Source organism: Magnolia sinica, chromosome 13 (assembly GCF_029962835.1).
Source record: "Magnolia sinica isolate HGM2019 chromosome 13, MsV1, whole genome shotgun sequence".
In the NCBI taxonomy this organism is placed as follows: domain Eukaryota; kingdom Viridiplantae; phylum Streptophyta; class Magnoliopsida; order Magnoliales; family Magnoliaceae; genus Magnolia; species Magnolia sinica.
The window spans coordinates 24,406,704-24,433,044 of NC_080585.1; the positions used below are offsets into that span (position 1 = coordinate 24,406,704).

The 26,341-nt window shown below is 40.9% G+C and overlaps 2 protein-coding genes across 2 annotated transcripts; both read right to left on the bottom strand.

Moving 5' to 3' along the window:
* Positions 1 to 5,445: 5,445 nt before the first annotated feature.
* On the bottom strand, positions 5,446 to 7,811 carry LOC131223282 (pentatricopeptide repeat-containing protein At3g22690-like). The gene has a single exon (XM_058218629.1). The coding sequence runs from the start codon at positions 7,760 to 7,762 to the stop codon at positions 5,597 to 5,599; it is 2,166 nt and encodes a 721-aa protein (XP_058074612.1). The 5' UTR covers positions 7,763 to 7,811; the 3' UTR covers positions 5,446 to 5,596.
* A 56-nt stretch (positions 7,812 to 7,867) lies between these two features.
* Positions 7,868 to 20,787, bottom strand: LOC131223281 (uncharacterized). The gene is made up of 7 exons (XM_058218628.1): positions 20,558 to 20,787; positions 11,636 to 11,751; positions 11,417 to 11,535; positions 10,954 to 11,116; positions 10,652 to 10,872; positions 9,895 to 10,258; positions 7,868 to 9,649 (listed from the first exon to the last, which is right to left on the bottom strand). Exons 1-7 carry the CDS (start codon positions 20,717 to 20,719, stop codon positions 8,263 to 8,265), a joined length of 2,532 nt encoding a protein of 843 aa, XP_058074611.1. The 5' UTR covers positions 20,720 to 20,787; the 3' UTR covers positions 7,868 to 8,262.
* Positions 20,788 to 26,341: the final 5,554 nt, after the last annotated feature.

The following is a 26,341-nucleotide window of genomic DNA, read 5'->3' on the forward strand; positions in this document are numbered from 1 at the left end:
CAGGATTTAGATCATACTAGTTCAAAATGATCACATAAAATTTCACTTCTCACATAAAGTCAAGCACTCAATCAAGGGGAATTTATATGCGTCCAGGCATACACATGCTAGGTCTGAATCAATTAAAGTTATATACCAAACAATACTCAAAGGAGAGTAAATTCATTTACACATGTACATAAATATTTCCCCAACCCAAGGGATTCACAGGTTTCAATTCGAGGAACCCTAGGGTCGAAGAAAATGACATAAAAATTAGAATTTAAGACAATCTAGGGTTAGAGTTAGGGAAATCAAGTAAGAAAAGAATGAAAGAAAGGAGAGAGTGAACCTGAAGCCAGCCCGCACATATGGATAGCAGGTCAAGCCTGACGCACGTGCGTTGAGGGCTGTCCGCACGTGTGTGAGGTCCACGAATCCAAAAAACCCCAACTTAGGTCTAGTCGACCAGGGCTGGGCCACACAACCACCAAGTTTCAGCTTGATCTGAGTTCCAGTCCGCGCATGGTGCTCCGCCGAAGTTTCAGCCCTCTTGTAGGGCCAGATTCTGGAAATCTGTTGTAGAGAAGAATTAACTGTAAAATAACAATGGATTTAAAGGTTGAATGGCTGTAAGGAAAGGTGAATATGAATGGTAGGAGATTAGAGTGAATCGGGATGGGTGTGGCTTCGCACTACGGTAGTAGCCCTTGTAAGAAGGGAGGGCTTCGCACCCAACTAGGTTTTCACAACTCAGAAAGGAGCAGGAAAAACGCGGAAATTTTATTCCAATCATCAATGAGAAAAAAGACTACAAGGGGTGCCTATTTATAATAAAATCATATACCATAAAACTCACGCCATATGCACACCCTATTACTTGGAGACGAAGTAATAAAAAATAACAACTAATCAAAGCAATCTAAGCCGTACATGATATTCCTAATAACAATAAAAAGCAAAACCCAAAGTACTAGATCATCTCGAATAGTGAGTCACAATCATGAGATCCCATGGTGGGATTCACACGACGATCGGGTCCACTTCAAGAAACCAAAACACAATCCCCTAGTTAGGGGGTCCCCCTTGGACGTCGTCATCGATCCAAATCGATAGTGGGGCCCTCCTCCTTGTGTAAGTGCATAGGGGGCGTACGTGTGCGCTTGATGTCCCCATGAACTCTTCTTGGCTGTGAAGATTTCGCCACTGACGAAACAAAACTCCTGAATCGCTCTAACATGTCAAGATCAAGTCTCTGAAGCTCCTCCTCAGTGAGCCACGTACTGTCTGAAGCTTGGGCGTGACTTCCACTTGATCAAGAACTTTTGAAATCTGCCGTCCGACGTTGATACTATCTGATGGCACCATAACACAATCTTCTACACTTATGCAAAATGTAGGGAAAAGAGCTGTGGCATTTGTGAGAGAGAGAGAGAGAGAGAGAGAGAGAGAGAGAACAGATAAAATTGTCCAATAGTGATAACAAGCCATAAAAAACTGTAAATTTCCTTTATTTTGGGCTAGTTTTGTCGGAAAATCTTGACTAAGGATGAGGCTGGAAGCAGATATACTTTTAAGAAAACCATATATGATAACCACCTAATCTCTAGCTGAGACTTACGGATAAAAATAGCCTCCACAAAATATGAAATTGGTGAATTCCTCAACCTGTCTTAACGTCATTAACGTATCTAATCTAAAACAAAATAATTCACAAAAGGGATAATGGTCAACATTGCTATAAACAAGGATACACAGACCAAAATTCAAAAACCATGGCCCGTCTTGTCTGAGAACATGTCATGTAAGTGACCATGTCATCGCATCCACAAACAAGTGTTTGGCCATTCGCTCCTGTTCTCTTCGATAGCATTAGAGCATCGAAATAGATGTTAATGTGTTTCATTTCATTGTAGGATTTCAAAAGACATGCCTATCTGATAGCTGAATGATTGTAACAGCCAGGTGCCATAGCGTTGACGACTTGTTACTTGAAAGAAACTCTACAATCAAGGTTGCTTTTGCCGCCCTGTACTCTGATTGGATAACCTGTAAAGAAACGTATTATTTTCGCATGTGACATCACGTAACGAATAGACCCAGCAACAGACGAGAAAACCAAAATGTGAGAAGACTGCAATCTTCAATATCTTTCATTCTAAGCAAGAAAACCCAAGTACACAAAAAGAGATTGATATGGTTTTCCCTGCGTATTAGATGTGAAAATGGAAATACCTGCAAGCAGACTGCTGTTAGCATTTGCAACGTCTGCAATTACTGATATAGCATTCCATTTTCTAGATATGTGCTTCAATTGATGTAGAGTTTTCTTCAGATAGTACGCTTTATTTTCATCTGCAATCAGACGAACTTTTTTTTTTCCCACATGTAAGATGTCTTCTTCAAGTATACCTTTGCCAGAGAAAGAGTGTTTCACCTACATCTGATGTTGCCCTTTTCCAGTTTCCTACTGATTTTATTTTATTTTTTGGCAAAATGAAAAATGATATGAATAAAATTTTTACGAATCACTGAAGGGAGGGTCTTACTAGTAGCTTGAAGTCTCTTCTTAGGGCGACAGTCATAGGACAGTTTCATCCGGTCCATAATTCAATTCTAGTTCCATCAACTAGCTAGGTTATCGTTTTCACATGACTAATTGCCAAGAGAAAGGGCGGTTCCCATGACGAGAGATCAAAGAGGTGATTCATTGCGTGTAAGGGATCTGGATTGCTCATCATGTGGGGACCACTGTGAACATGCTCTGTCGCAAAATCTAGATGATCATTATGTGGATGTCCACATATATTTTGAATCTGGAGTCTTGGCTTATCGTGTGTACCTGTCCATTTTTTTCATATACATTCTTCACCAACCTGATTAGTAGACTGGGTATTTTTAGCCCAGAGTATGTTTATGGTGGCACCCACCTGATGAATGGCTCCAATCTTGCAAAAGTGCACCATGTTGATGTTTGTGCTGTAGATTGCATCTTTAGTTTCTCCTCATGTAAATTTCTCCGGCACTTCTCAATCACCAAAGTGATAAGGTTTCAGCTCACAAGTCCCATATGACTATGATCTTTTTTTCTTTTTTTTTTTTTCCCACAACACCTTTCTACAATTCCTTTCTTGAGAGCTAAGCTGCAGCTTTAGGGGTAATTTAGATGCCTGTAAGTTGTAAAAGATTTACAGGTAAATCATTTACACTCTGCGTTTGGATGGACTTTTTTGCCTGTAAATCATTTACTGTAAATGATTTACAGCATTTATCTCCATCTCATTTACAGGAAATGTTTGGATTTCATTTACGGGTTTTTCATTTACAGCCTAATGGCTATAAATGGAAAGATTGGCTCTCCATTTACAGGACTTGAACAATTTTCCGGCTATCCAAACACAGAATCATTTACAGCTTAAAGCCAAACAGGACAGACAGTAAATGATTTACACCTGTAAATCATTTACAGGCATCCAAACGACCCCTTAGGGCCTGTTTGATTTTCCATGATACATGTAAATCATGGTAAATAAGTAATTATTACTTTTTCACTTGGTTTGAAAATGCGAGAGTAATTCTACCTTGAAAATCAATATAAAATTGTTGACTTAAAATCTGTGGACCCCACTGCAATGTATATAATATATCTGCACCGTTCATCTATTTTATTAGAATATTTTGGGGCATGAAATAAAAAATGAGGCAGATTCAACACTAAAATGGCCCACGAAAGAAAACAGTGGCCTTAATTCTTCCACCATTGAAAATTGCTTCCTTCACTGGGCTTACATTGAGGTTTTTTCATCATCTAACCTATTCATAGGGTCACACAGACATGGATAAGGGGAAAACACAAATATCAGCTTGATCCAAAACTTTTAAGGGCCCCAAAAAGTTTTTAATGGTAGGTGTTCAATTCCTGCTGTTTCCTGTGTTGTGGTCCACTTGAGCTTTGGATCTTCCTCATTTTTTTGTTCATGCCCTAAATTTAGCTAGCATAACAAATGAGCGGTGTAGATAAGTTACATACAGCACGATGGGCCCCACATTGATTTTGTAAATTTCTCGATTTAAGTGTTAAAAAAGTAAGTTGTCACATCTGCATTGGGAAAGATGTGGTAATTACCTAAGTAAATAATTATTACCCATTTACATGGTAAGTACGGTTGAGCTGAAAAATCAAACAGGCCCTTATCTGCAATGCCACAAATTAGGGAATTAAAAAAGGAAACAGTGAGAGAGAGAGAGAGAGAGAGAGAGAGAGAGAGAGAGAGAGAGAGTTGATTTCTTATCAACTCAAATTCACCAAACATATCTTTCATTTCTCAGTTTTTCCCCCTCTATGTTTGATTTCCAGAATCAATGATTTATTTGTCAAAAACCCATCAAAAGCTTCGACTAACTAATCAGACAAAGCAATATAAAACATTATAGATATAGGAAATTAAACATTGTGTTCCTCTACTATTGGAACCCAGGCCTAAAAATGTCTCTACGAACTATTTCAGCGGTGGTCAGGCTCTCTCTACATTCTAATCAGAATCTTTTATGGTCGAATGCATAAAACCTGTCAATCGTTTCCCATAAGAGTAGGAATCATAATTTATTATTCATCTGTTCTAGTTTAATTAATCCATCAAAGGGATTTGGCTACTCCAAATGTCACTGATTTGCCACCGTTACATAGTAATTCAGACCCAATGGCAGGTTCAAAATGAAAAAGAGAAATGGTAGCATGCTGCGTGTATATTAGTTCTTTGCAGGTCGTTCCTCATGGTATATGCAGAGAACATGTGTGGTGATTGAGACTGTTGATCCAGTGAGCAACTTCAATGAGTAGACCATGTCGCAATGCAAAAGAGATTGTTGGGTAAGAGCAGAGCAAAGGACCAGACTCAACCAGCAGAACTCACAACTGGATGGTAAGAGTTGGCTGATTACTCTGAATTCTTGCCTGCCGTGCATCCAAATGCTGGCCCACCAAATCAATAGCCCAGATCACCACTCTTATTTGCCATGTGTACCACGCAAAGGGAGCTGCATAGACATTTATGACTCAAGCTGCAAATTAGTATTTCTTGTATATTAAAATAATAAATAAATATATAAATAAATAAATAAATAACAGATAGAGCGCAGCTTTCTTATATACATTAAAAATAAAAATAAAACTGATAGAGCACAGCTTTCTTGTATATATTTAAAAAATAATAATAATAATAACATAATTTAAAAAAAAAAAAAAAAAAAAAAACTGATAGAGCACAGCCTACATTCATGAGTTTATCTTGCCAGCATTTTGCACAAGATGATCTTCATGGCATGCCCACCAAAGCTGATGTTGGTATGTGTTCTGGGTTGCATGTGAAGTTCACATGCAATGGTTTGTAGGTGAACAATCCTGAATTAAAGACACAACTAATGGTAATGCACAAGTAAACATGAAGAGGAGGCGAATCTAATGAGTATGGTTACAAATTCTCTCTTGTTTGATCAAATAGCAACGATTGGAACTATCAAATCCATCTACACTTAACCCCAGAAGCAAGATGTAAATGGGTCTAGTGAAGTCTTCCCTTCAATCAACTGCTATTTAAAGCACCAATATTAAACTGTTTTACCATGAAATGAAGCTTGGACTGGTCTCATGAATGGCCTGCTTTAACTGAAGTGTGAGGCCATCCAAAACCAAATAGATCTGATCATGTTCATGGACCAGTACATCACCGACAAAGAATTCACGAACAATGCCGTCAACTTCAATCGAACTAAATCCTGGGGATTTTTCTATTCCCCTATCACCCATCAGGGTTCTCACTTCTCTAACATCATCCCATCTACCTGCTTCAGCATATATATTAGAGAGGAGAATATGTGCTCCCTCATCATCAGGTGCTAGCTCAAGAATGCGCCGTGCAACTTTCTCTCCAAGGCTGGCCTTACAATGCACTCGACAGGCAGCGAGGAGAGACCCCCAGATAACAGGATTAGGTTCCAATGGCATTTTCTCAATGAAATCATTTGCTTCTTCCACAAGACCTGCTCTGCTGAGGAGGTCCACCATACATCCATAGTGCTCAATCCTTGGGGTGATACCATACAAGCTAGACATGGAATTGAAGTAACTGTACCCTTCATGAACCATGCCTGAATGGGTACATGCAGAAAGAACTGCCAAAAGAGTGACACCATCAGGTCTCATGTCACCCATCCTTTGCATTTGGCTGAAGAGATCAAGGGCTTCTCTTCCATGTCCATGCATGGCAAGGCTTCCAATGATCGCATTCCATGAAAATGTATCTCGATGAGGCATGCTGTGGAATACCCGTAATGCAGTTTTGATGCACCCACACTTGGCATACATATCGACCAGTGCATTTCCTAGGCATACATCTTGTTTCACATTGTTTCCTTCTATGTAAGTATGAATCCATTTTCCTTGATCCAAGGCCCCCAGCTGTGAACAAGCTGATAACAAGCCCACCAGAGTCACTTCATTAGGTTCAACTCTCAAAAGCTGCATCTCTTGAAAAAGGGCCAAGGCCTCTTTGAACCAGCTTCCGTGAACATAGCCAGTTATCATAGCTGTCCACGAGAAAACATCTCTTGCAGGCATTTCATGAAACACGCGTGTAGCTTCCTCTAGACCTCCACACTTTGCATACATGTTGATCAAAGCATTTCCGACAAAGATGTCACAGTCAATCATTCGTTCCTTAATATAAGCATGAAGAAGCTTTCCCTTTCGAAGATCACCTAGTTGTGCACATGCCAACAATGTGCTTACCATCGTAATCTCATTTGGTCTTATATCCGAGCCCTCCATTTCCCGAAACAGTGCCAGAGCCTCGATAGAGCAGCCACTTTGAGCATACCCACTGATCAAAACATTCCATGAGACTGTATTTCTTGTGGGCATGTTCCTAAAAATCCTGACCGCGGTTGACATACTTCCGCACTTAGCATACATGTTCATGAGTGAATTTTTGACATGCATATCACACTCTATGTTATTTTCTAAAATGTACGAGTGAATCCACTGGCCTCTGTCGAGAGCTTGCAGCTGCCCGCAGGCTGAGAGCAGGCTCATGACAGTGACCTTGTTTGGCTCAACACCTTCCATTCTCATCTCATTAAACAAGAGGAAGGCCTCCTCGGGATGGTTCGACTGCGCATAGCCAGATACCATTGTTGTCCATGAAACCACATCTCTTTCAGGCATTTCATCAAAGAGCTTTCTTGCGACTTCAATTCTTGCACAACTTGCATAGAAATTGACAATTCCGGACATAATAAACATATCCGATTCAAACCCACATTTTAAAATCTGCCCATGAAGCATTTCGCCCAACTCAAGCACTCGAAGATGAGAACAAACTTTTGTTACAATAGGGAAAGTGTAATTATCAGGAGAAAATGCTCTGCCGAGCATCTGTTTATAGAGGATAAGCGCCTTTTTGGGGGCATGATTTTGTGTGTAACCCCTGATCATGGAGTTCCACATGAACACGTTCGGGTGGAGAACTTGATCAAAAATACGTTGTGCATAGTCCACGTCGAAATGGGCAGAAGGAATGGTGAAGAAAGCAATGATTTGGCTCGCCAAAAGGGTGTCTTGGATTAGCCCAGTTCTGATCATTTGGGAGTGGATTTGATTCAATTCCTCTATTTCGGAGCAGTGTTTGAGAAGGGCGATGATCTTCTGATGGGTTGATGATGGTGGTGGGGCCCATTGTATTCTGGTTCTGGGTGTTACTTTGGGTTGAAAATAGAGATAGGGCATGTGTCTTGTTCAGTATATCAATAAGGTTATGTACAACGGCTATAAATGTTATTATAGAGCAGAACAGAAGCTGATTTCAAATTTGAAATTAGGAAATGACCAAAATACCCTTCAATGCATCTCTCTTATTACACAACAACCATATATTTACTACGACTATACAAAAGCAATCTTTCACACACGAATCCACTATAAAAATGCTAGGCTACTCTTGGCGCAAGATCCGGGTTTTTTTATCAAGTGGGTCATATTGGAAATGTGCTGTGTAACTGAACAATCAAGCAAACACATTCTTCAGGTGGGCCAGGAGTGATTGTCCTTTGAATGCGGCCACTTGGACAACTCTTCTTATGCATGCATGGCCCACCAAGAGTAGCCTGATCTTACAAAGGAGCGGCCCGGATCTCATACAAACTGGCTAGACAACATAGATACACAATCTCCAAACACTTACTGAGCTCTGCTAGTGAGCTCTATCAGAAGAGAAGATAAGAACTAGTTCATTTATTCATTGCTTTCTTGATAGCTTGGGTGCATGTCTTGATGGACGTCTTGATGAACTTGTTATGTCCCATCACAAGACTCTGATCATCATCATCATCACCCATTACCATTGGCTTCTTCCCCATGCAATCCACACCTCTCCTCAAAATCATTGATGGGGATGATGGCCGGAAAACCCTTGCACTCTCACACCTCGCAAGCCCCCTCTCTTTCCCATTCCTCTCTCCTCTATCCTTCCCTTCAAAACTCGTACTACTTCCAAGACCTTTATAACCACTACCCATCTCAGGATTGGGATTTTTCTCAAACATTATACTACTTTCTATTCTCTTCTCGCAGTCTCTCTCCTCAACTTGTGCTTCATTGCGCTTGGAGTCTGAACCGCTAGTTTCCTTTTGATTAAGACCCACTTCAGCATCCTTCCGATTGGGTTGTGGGGCGTTCAATCTTAAAATCTTAATCTCCTCTTGTGGGTGTTTAATAAGCTTCACCTTCCGGACTGTTTTGCCTTTTCTCTCCTCAACTTGAACTTCATTATGCTTGGATTTTGAACTGCTAGTTTCCTTTTTATTAAGACACACTTCAGCATCCTTCTGATTGGGTTGTGGGGCCTCGAGTCTTAAAATCTTAATCTCCTCTTGTGGGTGTTTAATAAGCTTCACCTTCCGGACTATTTCGGCGGGCTTGTCCTCTGGTGGCCTGTTTGTGATCTCAGGTGAGCCTGAGTATGGGCTGCCTTCTTGGCTGTCCTCCAATAGCATCTGAAGCCATTTGTCGACATTTCCCTTCCCAATCTTCTTTCTGTATTCTTCATTTTCTTCTTTTATCAGGCTTTCGGTAACCAAACTTATCATCTCCTCTTCATTAGTCTTCGTGTCATTCCGGTCTTTGATTGCTAACTTCTGGAGTTCATCATCGAGTTCCGTCTCATCCTCTGGAACAACCAAGGACAAATCTTCTCTGGGCCTCCCTCCATTAGCGGTGCTGATGGCCAAAGCTTCCTTTCTTTCCCCGTCTTCTTCTTCTTGTTGTTCTCTCTCTTCATCAAGAGAGATGCCAGCTTCAGATGCCTTCTGTTCTTCCTCTAAGAACAATCTCAGTTCCTTCTGCAAAGCCTTCTTTTTCCCTGTCTCAGTTCCTCGCAACAATAGCTGAGTGGTTTTCTCATATCGTTCTTCAAACAGAGCATCATCAGTTCGGGATCTTTTCCGCGCATGCTCCGAGTATGGCCTCGTCTGACTCTCGAGATCATCTCTTTGTTTGAACTTCCTGTGGAGATCTTTCTCCGAGGAGTCACAGATTGCTTTCTGGGCTTCTAATCTTGCCATGAGAGCGCTGGCGGCCACCTGGTTCAATCTAATCTGCTCCTTGTAAACAACATTCCTGCAAGTGAAAAGAATAATAGCTGAGAATATAATGACAAAAATAAAAAATATAAAAATTCACTGCATTTGGATTTGTTATTAAATTGAATTGCAATAATTAGTATTCATAACATGTAGAAAGTAACTAATTGAAATTTGGAGCCTAAACAGAAGGCTGTATTGCAATTTGAGCCAATAGCTCATGCAAAGACGGCCTAAGGAACAGTACCATGAATTCCAAAATTGGGTTTCCATCGTTCTTACTGGTGCATGGCGTCTCGAATCATCTTCTCTAGTAAAGCCCTATAAGAAGACTGAGACTCCGATAACCGCCTGCATTTCTCAACTCTTCTCCTGCGCTTTATAAGCACAGTTTCCAAGTCTTGGATGGACAGCCTTTCTGATTCATTTCTCTGCTTTAGCTCATTCAATTCATTCTCCAGTTTGTGTATCTCCGCTTGCTTCTTTTCAGTTTCTTCTCTTTGCTTCAGTGAATCTCTTGCCATGACAATGGCCGCATATTCATTGCAGCCCATGTCAGAATTTTCATTTTCTTTTGAAATGGTTGATCTGAATTGCTGAATTGCTTTGCAGTGGGCTTCTTCTTCAACCGAGAATTTCCTCATAGCTGATGGGAATTGCAAAGAGGATGAAATGATAATTAATAAAATTTTAGTTGACTTAAAAATGAGAGATTGACTCACTCAATGACAATTAAGGAATCCAGCCACTCATCAGGTGGGGGGCCCACCATGAAACATTTCCTGGCCCAAAATCAGGCTGTCTACTCATAGGTGGGCTAAAAACATCCGAGACAAATGGAAAGTTTTTTTTTTTCTTTCTTTCTTTCTTTTAACATCATACAAAAATATACCATTCATTAGGTTGCTGATCATCGGATGCTGCCCACCTGAGGAAGTGTTCACAGTGGGACCCACATGATGAATGGTCCGAATCTCAGACATTTATACCACAAAGAACCTCAACTGCCTCCATGGAGAGCCATCCATCTTCTACTAACCAATTGCAGGGGAGCTCAGCCTTAAAGGCCGATTGAGATCAACAGACTTCAGAGGTGATGAATCGAAATCTCTGCGAGATAAAACAATGGCGGCTGGAGCGAGGCCTACTTCTTGTTCTGCCTCAACGAAATGCTGAGGAAAAATATGAGACTCCACAGCCTGCAATTCATTCAATTCTTCATTTTCACCTTCAGAGAACAGCCATGAAAATGCTCTATTCCTGTAGAATATTTTGCAACTCACATCAGCAGTTATGGGCTTGTATTTTAAGCTTTAAAAGAGAAAAATCGAATCAACTCACCTGAAATCAGAATTTTTAGATGCAAATATGGAAAGGAACTGATTTACAGAGATACCCAGTTGCAGGTCCCACCATGGAATGAGAAATTCCAGCTTGTTCTGCTTCTTTTTGCACACTTGCCACTGTAATATCCTCAGATTGCTAGGAACTGTCCTTCCTCCTCCTGCAGTCCAAAAGTAGACCCAAAGTCACTAAACGAAGGTTCATTTGGATGCTAAATTGAAATAAGTTCAATTTCCATAGATTGGAATTACATTTGTTCCAAGTCCAACTAGAAATGTTGTGAACTGAAAAATTAGGGCTTGGCCATCACTATCAATTAAAATGGTACCGCACCTACTTTGATCATTTCTTATGTATTGAATTGGCCGTTACCATGGATTGCAGTTTAGTTCAACTGAGCATCCAAACACACCCTATAGGTAAGATCTTGTAAATGGAGATTAAAAAAGGGGATCCTTACTAGAAATTGGAAACCAGTGATCAATCTCCCAAGCAAGGGGAGAACCCAAATCGGCATGGGAGTAAAGAACGTTGCCATATATGTCCACTCGGAACCTTGCAGGATCGAAGCCGGCATTCCTAATAACTCAAAAACAAATTTAAAAAAACCAATCACGTTTTATATCGATATTCAGACCCTCTGGAATCCTAAAGAACTGTATATTATCCAAGTGCTCACCCGAGATGGTTAAGCTGCTTCCATAAGAGATTGGCATAATTCCTTGGATTGGCCAAAGGTTTTTTCTCTGGGTCAACGATGGGGAATAACTGCTTCAAATCCCTTGCCCTCAAAGCCTGCAAAAAAAAAAAAGGTCAGAGAAAAACATCTGATTCAGATCATCTCACCTCATAACCTATTTGAGAGGACTAGGGAAAGAGAAGCAAGAGAGTGAGGAGCAGGGATATATATTAGCAAGTCAACAAGATATGGCCAATCTCACAAAACCGATCTTCAGCTTAATGATGTTTGGATGCACAAGCAAATCCAATTGTGAAGTCAATTTAATCTTGCCCAAAAATAATGATTCTTCATAGCATTCATAATAAGGCAGTCCACTCTCATAATGTGGTTGCATTTCATTTGAGGGAGCACTCACCACCCTCAATATAAATGCAAAGGAATCACAATATCCTTTATGATTTTGTTAGACTAATCATGATTCAATTGGATGGTGCATCCAAACACACCTGAAATAGAGAAACTAAAACAAAAAGAAAAAAAAGCTGGCAAATATTGACAATTCACCTATAAAAGAAGAAGTCAAGAAAATATATATTCAAACGGCTCTGTGACTATTAAACGTTCTTTCCCCTCCGCAACCCCCCCCCCAGGAAAAAAGAAAAGAAAATAGCATTCAAACGGCTCTGTGACTATTAATGATGTTTGGACGCACAAGCAAATCGAATTGTGAAGTCAATTTAATCTTGCCCAAAAATAATGATTCTTCATAGCATTCATAATAAGGCAGCCACTCTCATAATGTGGTTGCATTTCATTTGAGGGAGCACTCACCACCCTCAATATAAATGCAAAGGAATCACAATATCCTTTATGATTTTGTTAGACTAATCATGATTCAATTGGATGGTGCATCCAAACACACCTGAAATAGAGAAAATAAAACAAAAAGAAAAAAAGCTGGCAAATATTGACAATTCACCTATAAAAGAAGAAGTCAAGAAAATATATATTCAAACGGCTCTGTGACTATTAAACGTTCTTTCCCACCCCCCCCCCCCCCCAAAAAAAAAAAAAAAGTGAAGGAAAACAAATGAAGAGAAAATTAAAGCAGATTATCGATGTAATTCACTTCAAAAAAGTCCCAAGCTAATAAAATCCATGGGTCTAGATAGGAAGTATCAGCCATGGTCATCAGGTATATGTGTAACTAACAATTTTCAGGTCGATGAAAATGTGGAAGTATGCTCACAAGAAATTACATGGTTTGTCATGAATGCGTGAAGACAGGACAGGTAAGGAGATTTCACTATCATGAAGATTTTTATACAAGCTGCTACCACTTTATATGTGTAACTAACAATTGTCAGGTCAATGAAAATGTGGAAGTATGCTCACAAGAAAGTACATGGTTTGTCATGAATGCACAGAGACAGGTAAGGAAATTTCACTATCATGAAGATTGTTGGTACAAGCTGCTACCACTTTATATGTGTAACTAACAATTGTCGGGTCGATGAAAATGTGAAAGTAAGCTCACAAGAAATTACATGGTCTGTCATGAATGTGCGAAGACTGGCAAGGAAATTTCACTATCATGAAGATTTTTGGTACAAGCTGCTACCACTTTATTTGTGTTCCCAACCCATAACGTGGAATAGATGGAAAGACTCACATGCAAAACCAAACACCCAAATACAAAAGTTTCGTTAGTGTTTTACACTTTATTTTCCCTTTTCTCATTTGTTATATATATTATCGAGATATTTTGGGTCTGTTATAACAATGTATGAGCTTGGACTATATCTCGAATATTCTGTGACAAAGTTATATATATGAAATGCGAGATCGAGAGGAAATAATCTAGTGATTTCTTATCTTCTTCATTGTTTTCACATGGTATTAGTAAGGTTTGATTAACATCTTCTTGCTCACTGCCATTGCCATGGCAGTGAGATATTTTGGGTCTGTTATAACAATGTATGAGCTTGGACTATATCTCGAATATTCTGTGACAAAGTTATATATATGAAATGCGAGATCGGGAGGAAATAATCTAGTGATTTCTTATCTTCTTCATTGTTTTCACATGGTATTAGTAAGGTTTGATTAACATCTTCTTGCTCACTGCCATTGCCATGGCCGCCAAGCTCCCTTCGATCTAAAACCTGTGAGTTTCTATCATCTTCTACAAAGGGTTCCCTTCCATCTCTTCAAGCCTTCATCAGCAATTTGAGTTCTCTCCTCATGGTGAAGATCGAATCCAGCAACTACCTTCTTTGGAGAGAGCAGTTTACTACAGTTCTTTGTGCTTACAATCTTCTCGGCTTCATTGACAGCACAATGTCCACTCCAGCGGAGTTTATCGATGATGACAAAGTACTCTTCAATCCAATCCCAAATACTCAGATTGGCTGCCTGCGGATCAACAACTACTTAGTTGCATCATATCAACTATTTTGGATCTCATTCTCCCTTATCTTCTAGATATCGAACATGCCCATGAAGAAAAGAGATCTGAGTATGGAGTATCTCAAAAATTTGAAGAACATATCTGACACCTTAGCTGTTGTCTCAGCTCCTCTTGATGAAGAGAATATGGTTCTATATACCCAAAATGGGTTACCCTCCTCCTTCATTATAAATTGCTATCCGAACTCGTCGGCAAGCCATCTCATTCAAGGTGTTTTGTATCCATTACGATACGGCCATAAAGGCCGATACATATAGGTAGCAGACTAGCGGCTGTGACTGTTATGCAATACGGGGGTGAAACAGGGCAGTCGGGTTTTTTGGACCGTATCAGCCATTACAAGGGTCGTAACGGCCATTATGGGGCATAACGACTGTTACCCACGTAACCGTAAAAGAACAACTACTTTTTTCTATGTAAATCCTTCTTTTTTTTATGTAAATCCCTCATTTTTTATATGTAAATCCCTTTTCCTCATTTTATTTTTTTTTTCAATTTTCTCATTCCAATAACTTTCTTACATCATTCTATAGCAGATTTCAACCACTTGTACTCTAGTTGTTAAGATTAAAATAGTAGATTGAAGCGATTTGGGCAAATAGAAGCTTCGAGGGTAATATTTTTCAAAAAATTGAGAAAAAAAAAAAGTGGTATATCTGCACTTTTTTTTTTTTTTTTCAATTTCTAACTCTAATGCTTGATTGTGATGTGTAATATTGGAGACACATAATCATGTTCATAAATTCACTAGACAATCCAATACAACACTCTCACCACTCTCACCAAAAGAGTAGATTGTTACACTACCATAAACATGTTCAAAACAAAAAATGAATATAGACTGTTACATTATTTTAGATTTTCTATAAAAAAAAATTGAATAATTATCTAGAATTTTTTGAGCAATTTTTTTAACTGTTATAGGGGTCGTAATGGTCATTACACCCCCGTATCGGCTGTTACAACCAATACCCAATATCGATAACTGTGGTGACCATTACGACCACCATAACCAATACGAAATACCTTGATCTCACTTGAAGAGCTGCAGAGTCTTTTAATGATTGAATAATCAACCATGTCTGTTGAATCCTCAAATCTCATATGCTCTCTCTGTTTCACACGATGATCCTTCCGATCGAGGTGGGTCAAGTTCTTCATGCGGTGGTAATTATGGTCGTCGCAACAATACCAATAAGGGCTGTGGTCGGCCTTGTATCTTCTACCAAATTTGCAGCAAGTCACAGCCGAATGTTATCATCGAATGGATCTCTTCTACCTTGGCTCTACTCGCATCTAGCCCAACTCAAAGTGATGCAACGTGGTATGCCAAATTCTTGCGCTAGCAACCATCTTACCACCGACATGTCCAACCACTCCTTACAGAGATGCGGAGTCTTTTAATGACTGAAGAATCAACCATGTCTATTGAATCCTCGAATCTCATATGCTCTCTTTGTTTCACACGATGATCCTTCCGATCGAGGTGGGTCAAGTTCTTCATGCGGTGGTAATTATGGTTGTCGCAACAACACCAATAAGGGTTGTGGTCGGCCTCGTATCTTCTACCAAATTTGCGGCAAGTCGCAGCCGAATGTTATCATCGAATGGATCTTTTCTACCTTGGCTCTACTCACATCTAGCCCGGCTCAAAGTGATACAACGTGGTATGCCAAATTCCTACGCTAGCAACCATATTACCACCGACATGTCCAACCTCTCCTTTCACCATCCCTATTGTGGCTCGGACAAGGAGGCCGTAGGTAACGGACAATCCCTTTCTATCCACAATATTGGTAATGGAATTTTGCAAATTCCTAGTTCCTTCAACCTTCAAAAATTTTAGATGTTCCTTCAATTTCTACCAACTTAATTTCGGTTCAAAAATTCACTAAAGATAACAATTGTCAGCTTTCCTTTGATGCTGGTGGGTTTCTCGTCTAGGACAAATCCAAGAGGATGACGTTTTTCGTAGGCATAGTGAGTACGGCTCTACCCCTTCAATGGTGTCTCATCATCTCCACTGTCTTTTATAGCCTTGCTTAGCCATGGGTCAAGTCTTTCGGTGTGGTATAATCGTCTTGGTCACCCCTTTTGTTTATTTTTTCAATCCATTTGTAGTCTTTATAGTTACCTTGCTTTGGTGTTTCAAACTTTATGTGTGATTGTTGTGTTGTAGCTAAATGCCATAAGCTACCTTTTCCTTCTTTGAAAATTGTTGTCACTTCTCCCTTAGAAATAGTGCACTCTGATGTATGGGGTCCATCCCCCATTGCAACCTTTTGTGGCTTTAAATATTATGTGTTGTTTGTGGATGAGTTATCTAAATTTTCGTGGTTATATCCCCTGGTGGAAAAAAGTCTGATGTCTTTATTAAATTCCAACATTTCAAGTCTCCAACTGAAACTTTCTTTCAAATAAAATAAAATTTCTAAAAATGGATGGTGGTGGTGAATTTACAAGCATTGAATTTGAATCTTTTCTTGCAACTCATGGGATTATTCATAAGATTTCTTGGCAGCACACTTTGAAACAAAATGAAGTGGCAGAACACAAGCATCGATGTGTTGTCGAAACTAGCATCACTTTGCTTGGTGCCGCTTTTGTGCCCCATTCGTATTGGGGCGCTGCTTTCTGCACGACATTCTTTTGATTAGTCGGTTACCCACACCATTATTACAACTTAGTACCGCTTCTATGCCCCATTTGTATTAGGCCGATGCTTTCTGCACGACATTCTTTTGATTAGTCGGTTACCCACACCATTATTACAACTTAGTACCGCTTCTATGCCCCATTTGTATTCGGCCGATGCTTTTTGCGCAACAATCTTTTTGATTAATCGGTTACCGACACCGTTATTACTAAATTTCTCACCATATGAAATGTTGTTCAAATGCAACTCTGATTATAATATTCTTTGTTTGTTCAGTTGTGAGTGTTTTCCATGGCTTCTCCTTCATAACACACAAAAACTTGAACTCCATTCTCGATCCTATGTTTTCATTGGGTATTGTTCTCATTTGAAGGGTTATTAGTTGTCTTGATCGCAAATCGGGCAAAGATTTTCCGTTCTATGGAGTCAAGCTCACTACACCTGCCATTAAACCCGTGGCTCCTAATCCATCATATCAAATAACCCCTCATCACCCTTAATTTGATCCCCTACATCTAAAACCAACTCTACCCAACAATCCTCTATGAGCCGTCCCATACAAAAAGGTCAACAACTCTTTATTTCACCTTAGTCCCCATCACCTACTACAACCACTTTCCCCAATGAGCTTGACAATATTCCCTCTACTTCCACACCATCCTCTACATCTCCATGCTCGCCATGTCACTCTACACCCAGTCCCTCCCTTGTCTCGTCACTATTCCCTGCGCCAGCTGGTCTGAACCATGACCAACCAATCCCTCTTAGTCCTCCTACCACGACATCCCAACCAATCATATCAAATAACCCCTCATCACCCTTAATTCGATCCCCTACATCTAAAACCAACTCTACCCAACAGTCCTCTATGAGCCACCCCATACAAAAAGGTCAACAACTCTTTATTTCACCTCAGTCCCCATCACCTACTACAACCACTTTCCCCAATGAGCTTGACAATATTCCCTCTACTTCCACACCATCCTCTGCATCTCCATGCTCGCCATGTCACTCTACATCCAGTCCCTCCCTTGTCTCGTCACTATTCCCTGTGCCAACTGGTCTGAACCATGACCAACCAATCCCTCTTAGTCCTCCTACCACGACATCCCAACCAATCAAGCCAATGCCACCAACCGACCATCTCATCCCATGATCCTCCATGATGTCATCAAGCCTTACGCTTCATTTACCCAATCGAAGCCCAATTCTGTACCAAGTTTGGACACTCCTTTTGCTGATGTTACACTTTACAGAAGCCTCGTGGGTTCATTATAATATCTTACTACTATGCATTCGAATCTTGCGTATGTTGTAAATTTGGTGTGTCAACATATATGCACACACCCATGGAGTCTCATTACAAGGCTCTAAAACGAATCCTAAGATATATTCAGGGCACTATTGATTATGGTATCACCTTTTCTTCTCGCCCTCAATTATATGATTTCTCAGATGCCGATTGGGCTGGTGATGCTTTCGATCGTCGTTCTACAAGAGGCTATTGCTTATTTCTTGGTTTGAACCCCATTATTTGGAGTGTAAAGAAGCAACCCATAGTTGCTTGTTCTTCAACCGAGGTGGAATATCGATCTTTAGCTCTAACTGCCGCTGAGATATCTTGGGTTCGGATGATTCTTGAACACCTCCGTGTGAATCTACACCAAATACCAATCATATGGTGTGACAACATCTCTATGATTTCCTTGGCTTCGAAACCCATTATTTCATGCTCAGATGAAGCATATTGAAGTGGACTACCACTTCATTAGGGAAAAGTTGCTAGTTCATCATGTTTCTACGTGACAAGATGGGTGTTAGTGTTTTACACTTTATTTTCCCTTTTCTTGTTTGTTATATTGTTGAGATATTTTGGGTTTGTTATAACGATGTATGAGTTGGACTATATCTCAAATATCTTGTGAGAAAGTTATATATATATGAAATGCAAGATCTGGAGGAAATAATCCAGTGATATCTTATCCTCTACACTTTTTTCACAAGTTCTACCCAAACAAGAAAAGGAAGTGCTTTTTACATGAACAATATCCCTAGCTGATTTATAAAGGGAGACCCTCCGAACCCACTTTGACATCGTTGGGGCCAATAGGACTATTAGAAATAATTTGAGAAAAACATAGCAGGGTAAGCTATACATTAGATGGGCCATGCTCCAAAGAGCCCACCAGTTGGACAATCTTAACCAATCTACAAGAAGGCTTTCACCCTTCGGCAAAAGATGAGCTGAAGTTCCTTTAACCTTCCATTTTTGTTCCTAAAATGTTTCCAACCCAATAGTGGGGATTGTCCAATTGGGGTGCATTTTGGGATATAGTTCACACGTGATAGGGCCACCTAATGATCATTTCAGATCTTGTACACATTTGCAACATATTCAGTAAGAGAATTAGTAAAGTTAAGTAAAAAAAAAAAAAAGGTGAAAGCCTTTGCATGTTTTATCAAAATCCATGACCATAACATGATTCTTCCTGTTGATTCACATAACTGTTCAATAAAGAATCTTATCACCACAAATTACAGTGTAATCAAGATTATCTGATTTAAACATCTCTCTCTCTCTCTCTCTCTCTCTCTCTCTCTCTCTCTCTCTCTCTCTCTCTCTCTCTCTCTCTCTCTCTCTCTCTCTCTATGTGTGTGTGTGTGTGTGTGTGTGTCACATGTGATACCAGTAGTCAGATGCGGATTGTGTCATGACAATGCCACTACCGACCTCCATGGTGGCAGGACTCTGAGGTGCCCACTGTGATGTATGTGTTTTATCCATGCCCCCACTAAGCTACATGGTGGCAGGACTTTGTGGGGCCCACTGTGATGTATATGTTTGATCCATGCCGTTCATTCATTTTTTTTCATCTCATTTTAGGTCATGAGCCCAAAATTGAAGCATATCCAAAGCTCAAGTGGACCACACCAAATAAAACAATGGGGATTGCACACTTACTGTTGAAAACTTCTTGGGTGTCACAGAAGTTTTGGATCAAGCTGATATTTGTATTTTTCCCTTCATCCAGGTCTCTGTGACCTTATGAGCAAGGTTGGATGACAAATAAAAATCACTGTGGGCCCTAGTAAGGTTTCAATGGTGGACATCATTATCTCCACTGTTTCCTATGGTGTGTTCCACTTGAGCTTTGGAGATGTTTCGATTTTGCTCTCATGGCTAAAATGAGCTGGAAGAACAGATGGACGGCATGGATTAGAAAAACATACATCGTGGTGGTCCACACAGAGTCCTGCCACCACGGAGGTCGGTGGTGGCAGGATCACCACACAATCCGTGTCCCCGGTAATCACTTGTGTATGACATCCAACCCATCCAACGGGTTCACCCCACCATCAAGATCACCCAATTCTGATAGAGAGACGAAATATGGCAACTATTTGAGATCTGGCATCCAATCCAGATGTAGGAGCCAAATACAGGGTATTGTTTAACTAGAATTTCAGAAACATAAAAATAAAATAATAAAGGATCTTTGTGTAGCGTAATATTTCAAAATTGGAACCGGAAAACTCGCATTTCTGTCCCAAATCACAAGATGAAGTTGATTTAGGCAGAATGTATCCACTCTACTGGAGGTTTTGAAGCCCGCCCAATTGCAAACTCAGCAATTGACATTAAAAGGAAGCACCACATCAACAAAACCCATGATCCAAATCATCGAAATGAGACCTCCAGAACCACCATTTCTCCACAGAAGCAAACGAAAACCAACAAAAGAGGGACAAAAAAGACCCAGAAAGAGATCAAGAAAGAGGCAGATAATCTTACTTCTTGATTTGGCAAGACATAAGGAATGTAAGTGAAAGGAGGGCCTTGGTTGAAGGAATTGAAGAGATGGGGATTCCGGCAGAGCTTCTCATAAGCTCTCGGGTATCCGAGGCCTTCGTCAATTGCCATCTCTTCTTCTGTAAATGAGAATTTGGTAGCCATGGCCGTTGATCTTTCGGAGAAGAGAAGAAATTCAGGGCATGAAACGAGAAAAGACAACAGTGGGCGAGAGAGAGAGAGAGAGAGAGAGAGAGAGAGAGAGTTTTTTTGAAGAGAGAGTTTGGAGTGTTGTAGAGAGATAGTCCAACGGTCGATTTATTTGAAACATCTTCCGAAGATGTTTGAAAGGAGTTATAGGATACTCGGGCAGCATATGACGCTCGATACGCAGGCGCTCAGAAATTTTATATGTGTTATACATTAACTGAAATAAAGCGGACCAAATTGTGCAAAACACTATAACAAAGTAAGGATACGAAGATCAGAATAGTTGATTAATTGTAACCTTTGATTTGGGGACACTTGTTTGTACAAATAGGACCGTTGGATTTTTTTCATTTTTACCGTCCAATAAATGTCCACCAATCTGATCGTCAAATAATCAAATAAGTTTCAATTTTGGTTCCTAATACATCTAGACTGGGAAACATAATTTGGACGGTTTAATTGGATTTCTTGTATTCCACATGCGCAATTTCTAAGTATATTCTAAGTGCCTGAGTATCATCCATCACACTCTGTCAGAGTTATCAAAGATTTTCTCTTTTGAAAGAGGGGTTGCCAGGTCAGTGGGGTGGGTGTGAGCAACGGCTAGATATTGTTCCGATCCTAGCCACAGATTCCTGTTGGGTAATAAATAACAATAATACAGCGTAGGGGCACTGGGCGAATTACAAAACTACCCCGTAAATATTTTAAAATGACGAATTTACCCATTGTCGTTAGAGGAGTTATTTGCTGCTCTGGCAGTGTACAGTAATTCATATGCGTGCCCACGGTCACTGTCGACGTGGGTCTACAACAATCCAAACTATCCAATTCCTGTTCCCAGCTACCAGAATCAGATTCACAGGGTCTGAATGATCTTCATTTCAAAAATTAATTTTATGTACCACGTTGAATTCTCAGGCCTCTTTGGTTCATTTTGGAACATCAAAGGTGGACACATAAGATGGATGGTCCAGATCAATGAAGGATCTTTTCTTATACGATCCAAATGGAAAATAGAGAGATCAGTTTCATGGCCAATGATCTGATGGCTTGGATCATCCTTTCAAAATGATTTTTTAGAAGCATGGACAAACAAAGGTTTCTAGGGTGATGGACAGTCAGGATCAATGCATGGGTCTTGTTTTTAGTATAATTAATATGAACCTTTCATTTTCCCACCCATTGATCAAATGGCTAAGATCATCTAATCCTTCGACCAAAGTGGTCAGGCCTACGAGATGTTTGAGCCGTGAAGGAATTAAAGGTATTGGGAACGTGTGTGTATTGGGAACGTGCCAACCATTTCGATATTTTGAATCATGATCATCAATATGGGCCATCCATATCATCCAACCAAAATGATGTTTGAGATGTGGAGGAATTAAAGGTGGAATGCATGATGGACAAGCCTTCAAATTAGCCAGTGGACCGTTTAAAAACGGGAGCGGATTAGGTAAGACCTCGGATCCACCATGAAGGGTGGGACCCCTGACTGTGGGGCCGATTTTGATGTATGTGACTACATCCACACCGTCCATCCTCATTGAAAACTTATTTTAAGGGCATTATCTAAAAAATGAAGTAGTTGCAAATCCCATATGGGCCATAGTACGGGAAAGGGTGGTGATTGGCCATTAAAAACTTCTTGTGGGCGACAAAAGCCTTGGATCAAGATCATATGTATGTGGTCTCTTCATCTAGGTTTTTTTGAGCTTATCAACAGGTTGGATCTCAAATAAACATTCCGATGGAATGCATGAAGCTTTTAAAGTTTAATGGTGGGGATTCAAACACGACTGTTTCCTGTCTCACCTAATCCGCTCCCTTTAAAAACAAGTAGCCAACGTTTGAAATTCAATGGGGAAATATATATCCATTAGAAAAATTGTTGTTGCTCGAATGAAGAGATATTTTGAGAGTGACCAGATAATAACAATAATCACTGAATGATGGGCCCCGTTTGTACATGTCGACCAATGTAAAAGGGGCTACGCATGCCAAGAGGGGGGCGCGGCTTCCATGGATCCCAAGGTTGGTTGATCCCTGACTGTGGGGTCCACCGTGATGTACTTGCTTTCCATCCACATCGTTCCTCTGTTTTGAAAACTCATTTTAGGATATGATCCCGAAAATGAAGCAGATCCAAATCTCGGGTGGACTACACCATAAGAAACAGTGGTGATTGAATACCCACCATTAAAAACTTATTGGGCCGCCGGAATGTTTATCTGCCATCCAACCAGTTCATAAGGTCACAAAGACCTGTTTGAAGGGACCACCCAGATATCAGCTTGATCCAAAACTTTTGTCACTAACAAGAAGTTTTTAATGATCAATCATCACTGTTTCCCGTGGTGTGGTCCACTTGAGATTTGGGTCTGCTCCATTTTTTGGGTCACTTCCTAAAATGAGCTTTCAAAACGGATGGACGGTGTGGATGTAAGGCACATTTTGATGTTATTATCAAAGAAGTCATTGTTTCCTCTCTTTTTTTGATGAATCCAAGCAAGGCCCTAATACGAGTTATTTGATACTCTGGCAGTGCATGTCAGTTGATACGCGGAACACTTTTCTGAGTGCCTGCGTATCATTCATCAAATCCACCAAGAGTATTAAAGTTTTTAACCTTTTCATGTTGCAATGATTATTGATAGCCTGTTTCCTTTTCAATTTGAACTTCAAAAAGACTGAAAAGGATTCCCACCCACTCACGCCGAAAGAGATATGTTATGGTAAAAAAGGATAACCCAAGTGAGATCTTTGTACGTGAAGTGGACCAATGGATCTAAAGACCCATTTCAGGTACGCCTATCATGGATGGGCCCTGGAAGATCTTCTCTTGTAAATATATTAATAGAATGTCTGCCATTTCAGGATAATGTTTTAGGCAAATTTATACATTGCTCGTAGAGTACTACTGTTCATAGTGGGATCGGCCCCTTGCACGGTTTGGATCATCCATAGGCATGACTTAACTAGCAGACTAAGAATTCATTTTAGCAGTCAATGGACTACAAGAGTAGGCTAATAGTTTATGGGCAGTTTGAGTGGGAGGGAAAATAAAGGTAAAGAAATAAAAATGAAATAATTTTTTTCTTTATTTATAATTTCCCTTTTTTGTTTAGATTTGATTCAGTTTTAATTATTTTAGATTGATTCTATTATCTCGTAATTACTGTTATTCCTGTTGTATATATACAAAATATAATTGCCAATAATATATATTGATGCTAAAATCTGGATCACCCTCCGCCGAGCTCCGTGTGCTTGGAGTGAACACCGGTCCTACACAAATGGAAGACAAATGAGACCCTGGCTAGAGCAAGGGATTCTCCGATGCCAATGTCAGGCTAGGAAACTGGATCTAAGTAGTGTAGAGTAAGGTGAGAGTACTAGATATTGCCTACCTGTTCCTGTAGAAATTATTCATATCTATACCTTAGGGTCATGCTGAACGCGTCCGATAATCTCGGCACGGTTATCGCCACTACACGAGAGCTACGCGTGTGCAGTCATCGGCCGTTGCCCGAAGATCTTGCGTTAGGCATTACTCCTGTCGTGCGTTACTAGATTTTGTCCATTAATGTCATTACTGACTGAGTTATCGTTCGAGCTGACCTCGCGACTTAGATTTTGTTCGGTGATCCAAGCCCACGGATGAGCTGATTATTGACGCGCTATGTAAAGAAGATCGGGTCGGAGGTACACTGGACGGGTGTATGACGGTCTCTTCTGTATACCGAGTTGACATGAGAACTCTCGCAAAAGGACTCGGAGGCAGGTTGGCTCGGATATATTGCTACCGTTCCGAGATCATGTTCGTCTTATGCGTGACAACTTCTTCCGAGTCTCAGGTCGGTGCTGTAATTCTGCAAGAGCCCTTGAAATCACCTCGGGTCGAACGCTATTAGTTCGAGGCTTTGCTCATTAGTGCCTCCAAGTTTGACCTCGATGTGGCTCAGTTCAGATTCACTCATAACAGAAGCCCCCTACTCTCTGAGTCTGAGCTTGGACTTAGAGAGTAAAAGAATTGGGGAAGTGAACCGCCTCTCTCCTCATGATGATAAGCTCAAGCAAAGCGTCGTAATAATGTTCTACGAGATCCGTGCATAGTACAGCGGCAGCCATTTCCTATGCTCAAGCCGTTGGGCATCATACACGTGGCCAAAAGCGTTGTCACGATTCGGCTGAGTGAATCGAGTGATGCCACATAAACTTCAAAAGATGAAGAGGCGTCGGCACATTGAATGCTGACTGCCCATGGCTTGGAGGATGTTAGGCTGGGTGTATTGCGAGTTGCCACGTATACAGTGCGGCTTGAATATGAGCCGTTTCAGCTTTGGAGACAGTTGTTCGTCATGATTACGGACGGCTGGCTCAGGCTATAAGAGTCTCAAGGCTCTTCCATTCGATCCCTCCTGCATTTAAGTTCATTTGAGTTTTATTCTTCTGTTTGAAACCTGTTGCTGCTGGAAAAAGGATTCTGCCCGCCGGAACGTAGTCTGCTAAGAGAATCATCTGTTGGAAAAGGAGGATTCTGCCCGGGGAAGATCGTCCAGAGCTCTGTAAGTCTTCCGCTGCCTCTCACTTCAATCTTACTTTCACTATGTCGAACAACTCGAACGAGGTCCACGAAGTTGAAAACGGGTCCTAGCCAGAGAGTACGAACTTCGAGTGCAAGAGCTCGAAGGGTCCTCTCGAAGTCGTTCCGCTCTACCCTCCACCCAAGAAGAACACTGGTGCAAATTCGAAGGGCCGAACCAAATGGTCAAGGAGGGTACCCCAAGATCCTATTGGGAGAGCATTGGCCGGGCCCTCGGGAGGCCGATCTGAAGCTGAAGTTCCAGGGGGCTCGGTTCTAGTTAAGTCCCAGATGGCTCAACTCCGCGTAGAGTAGCAGATCCCGGACTCTGTGCACATCAGGGCACCTTCTATCCTTGATGCACTTAGAGACCCCTTTGATGGAGAAGTGGCGGTCTTTGTCTGCACCCTCCAATGCGGACTTCAGTTCACGTGTTGATGGCGCAGCTGAGGCTGGTTCCAGGTCAGCTCGTCCCGAATGCATGGCGTATCTTAGTGTCGTCCTTCATCATCTAGTGAAAGCTGAAAAGCCAGGAGTTGTCGCTGGACGAGTTCCTGACCATGTACTAGGCCAAGCACGACTCAGCCGAGTCGTGCTGGTGTTACTTCTCCACAAGGGCCCAGTATACCCCGGGCCTCATCGCCAAGCTCCCCTCTTCCAACAAAGATTGGAATGGGAAATGGTTTCGGGCCTCGAAAGAATGGGAGGCCCCAGTATCCGAGCTCGGACCACTGCGAGTCAGAGTAACCACAAAGTTTGCCACCCCATGTAGATTTATGTAGATTTGAACTGTCTTCTTATTTTCTCTACTCGTTCTTTATTCTGGCCATGTTTCTTACTTCTTGCTTGTAGATTACCTGAGAGGTTCCCCAGAACTATCCTCTCTCCTCCGAGCTTAGATAGCCAGGGCTCGACTGCTCAAAGAGGAGGATCGCATCTGGCATTCTCTCATCAGCCTGGACAACCTCGATTCATCCGGTTTCTGTAGATTT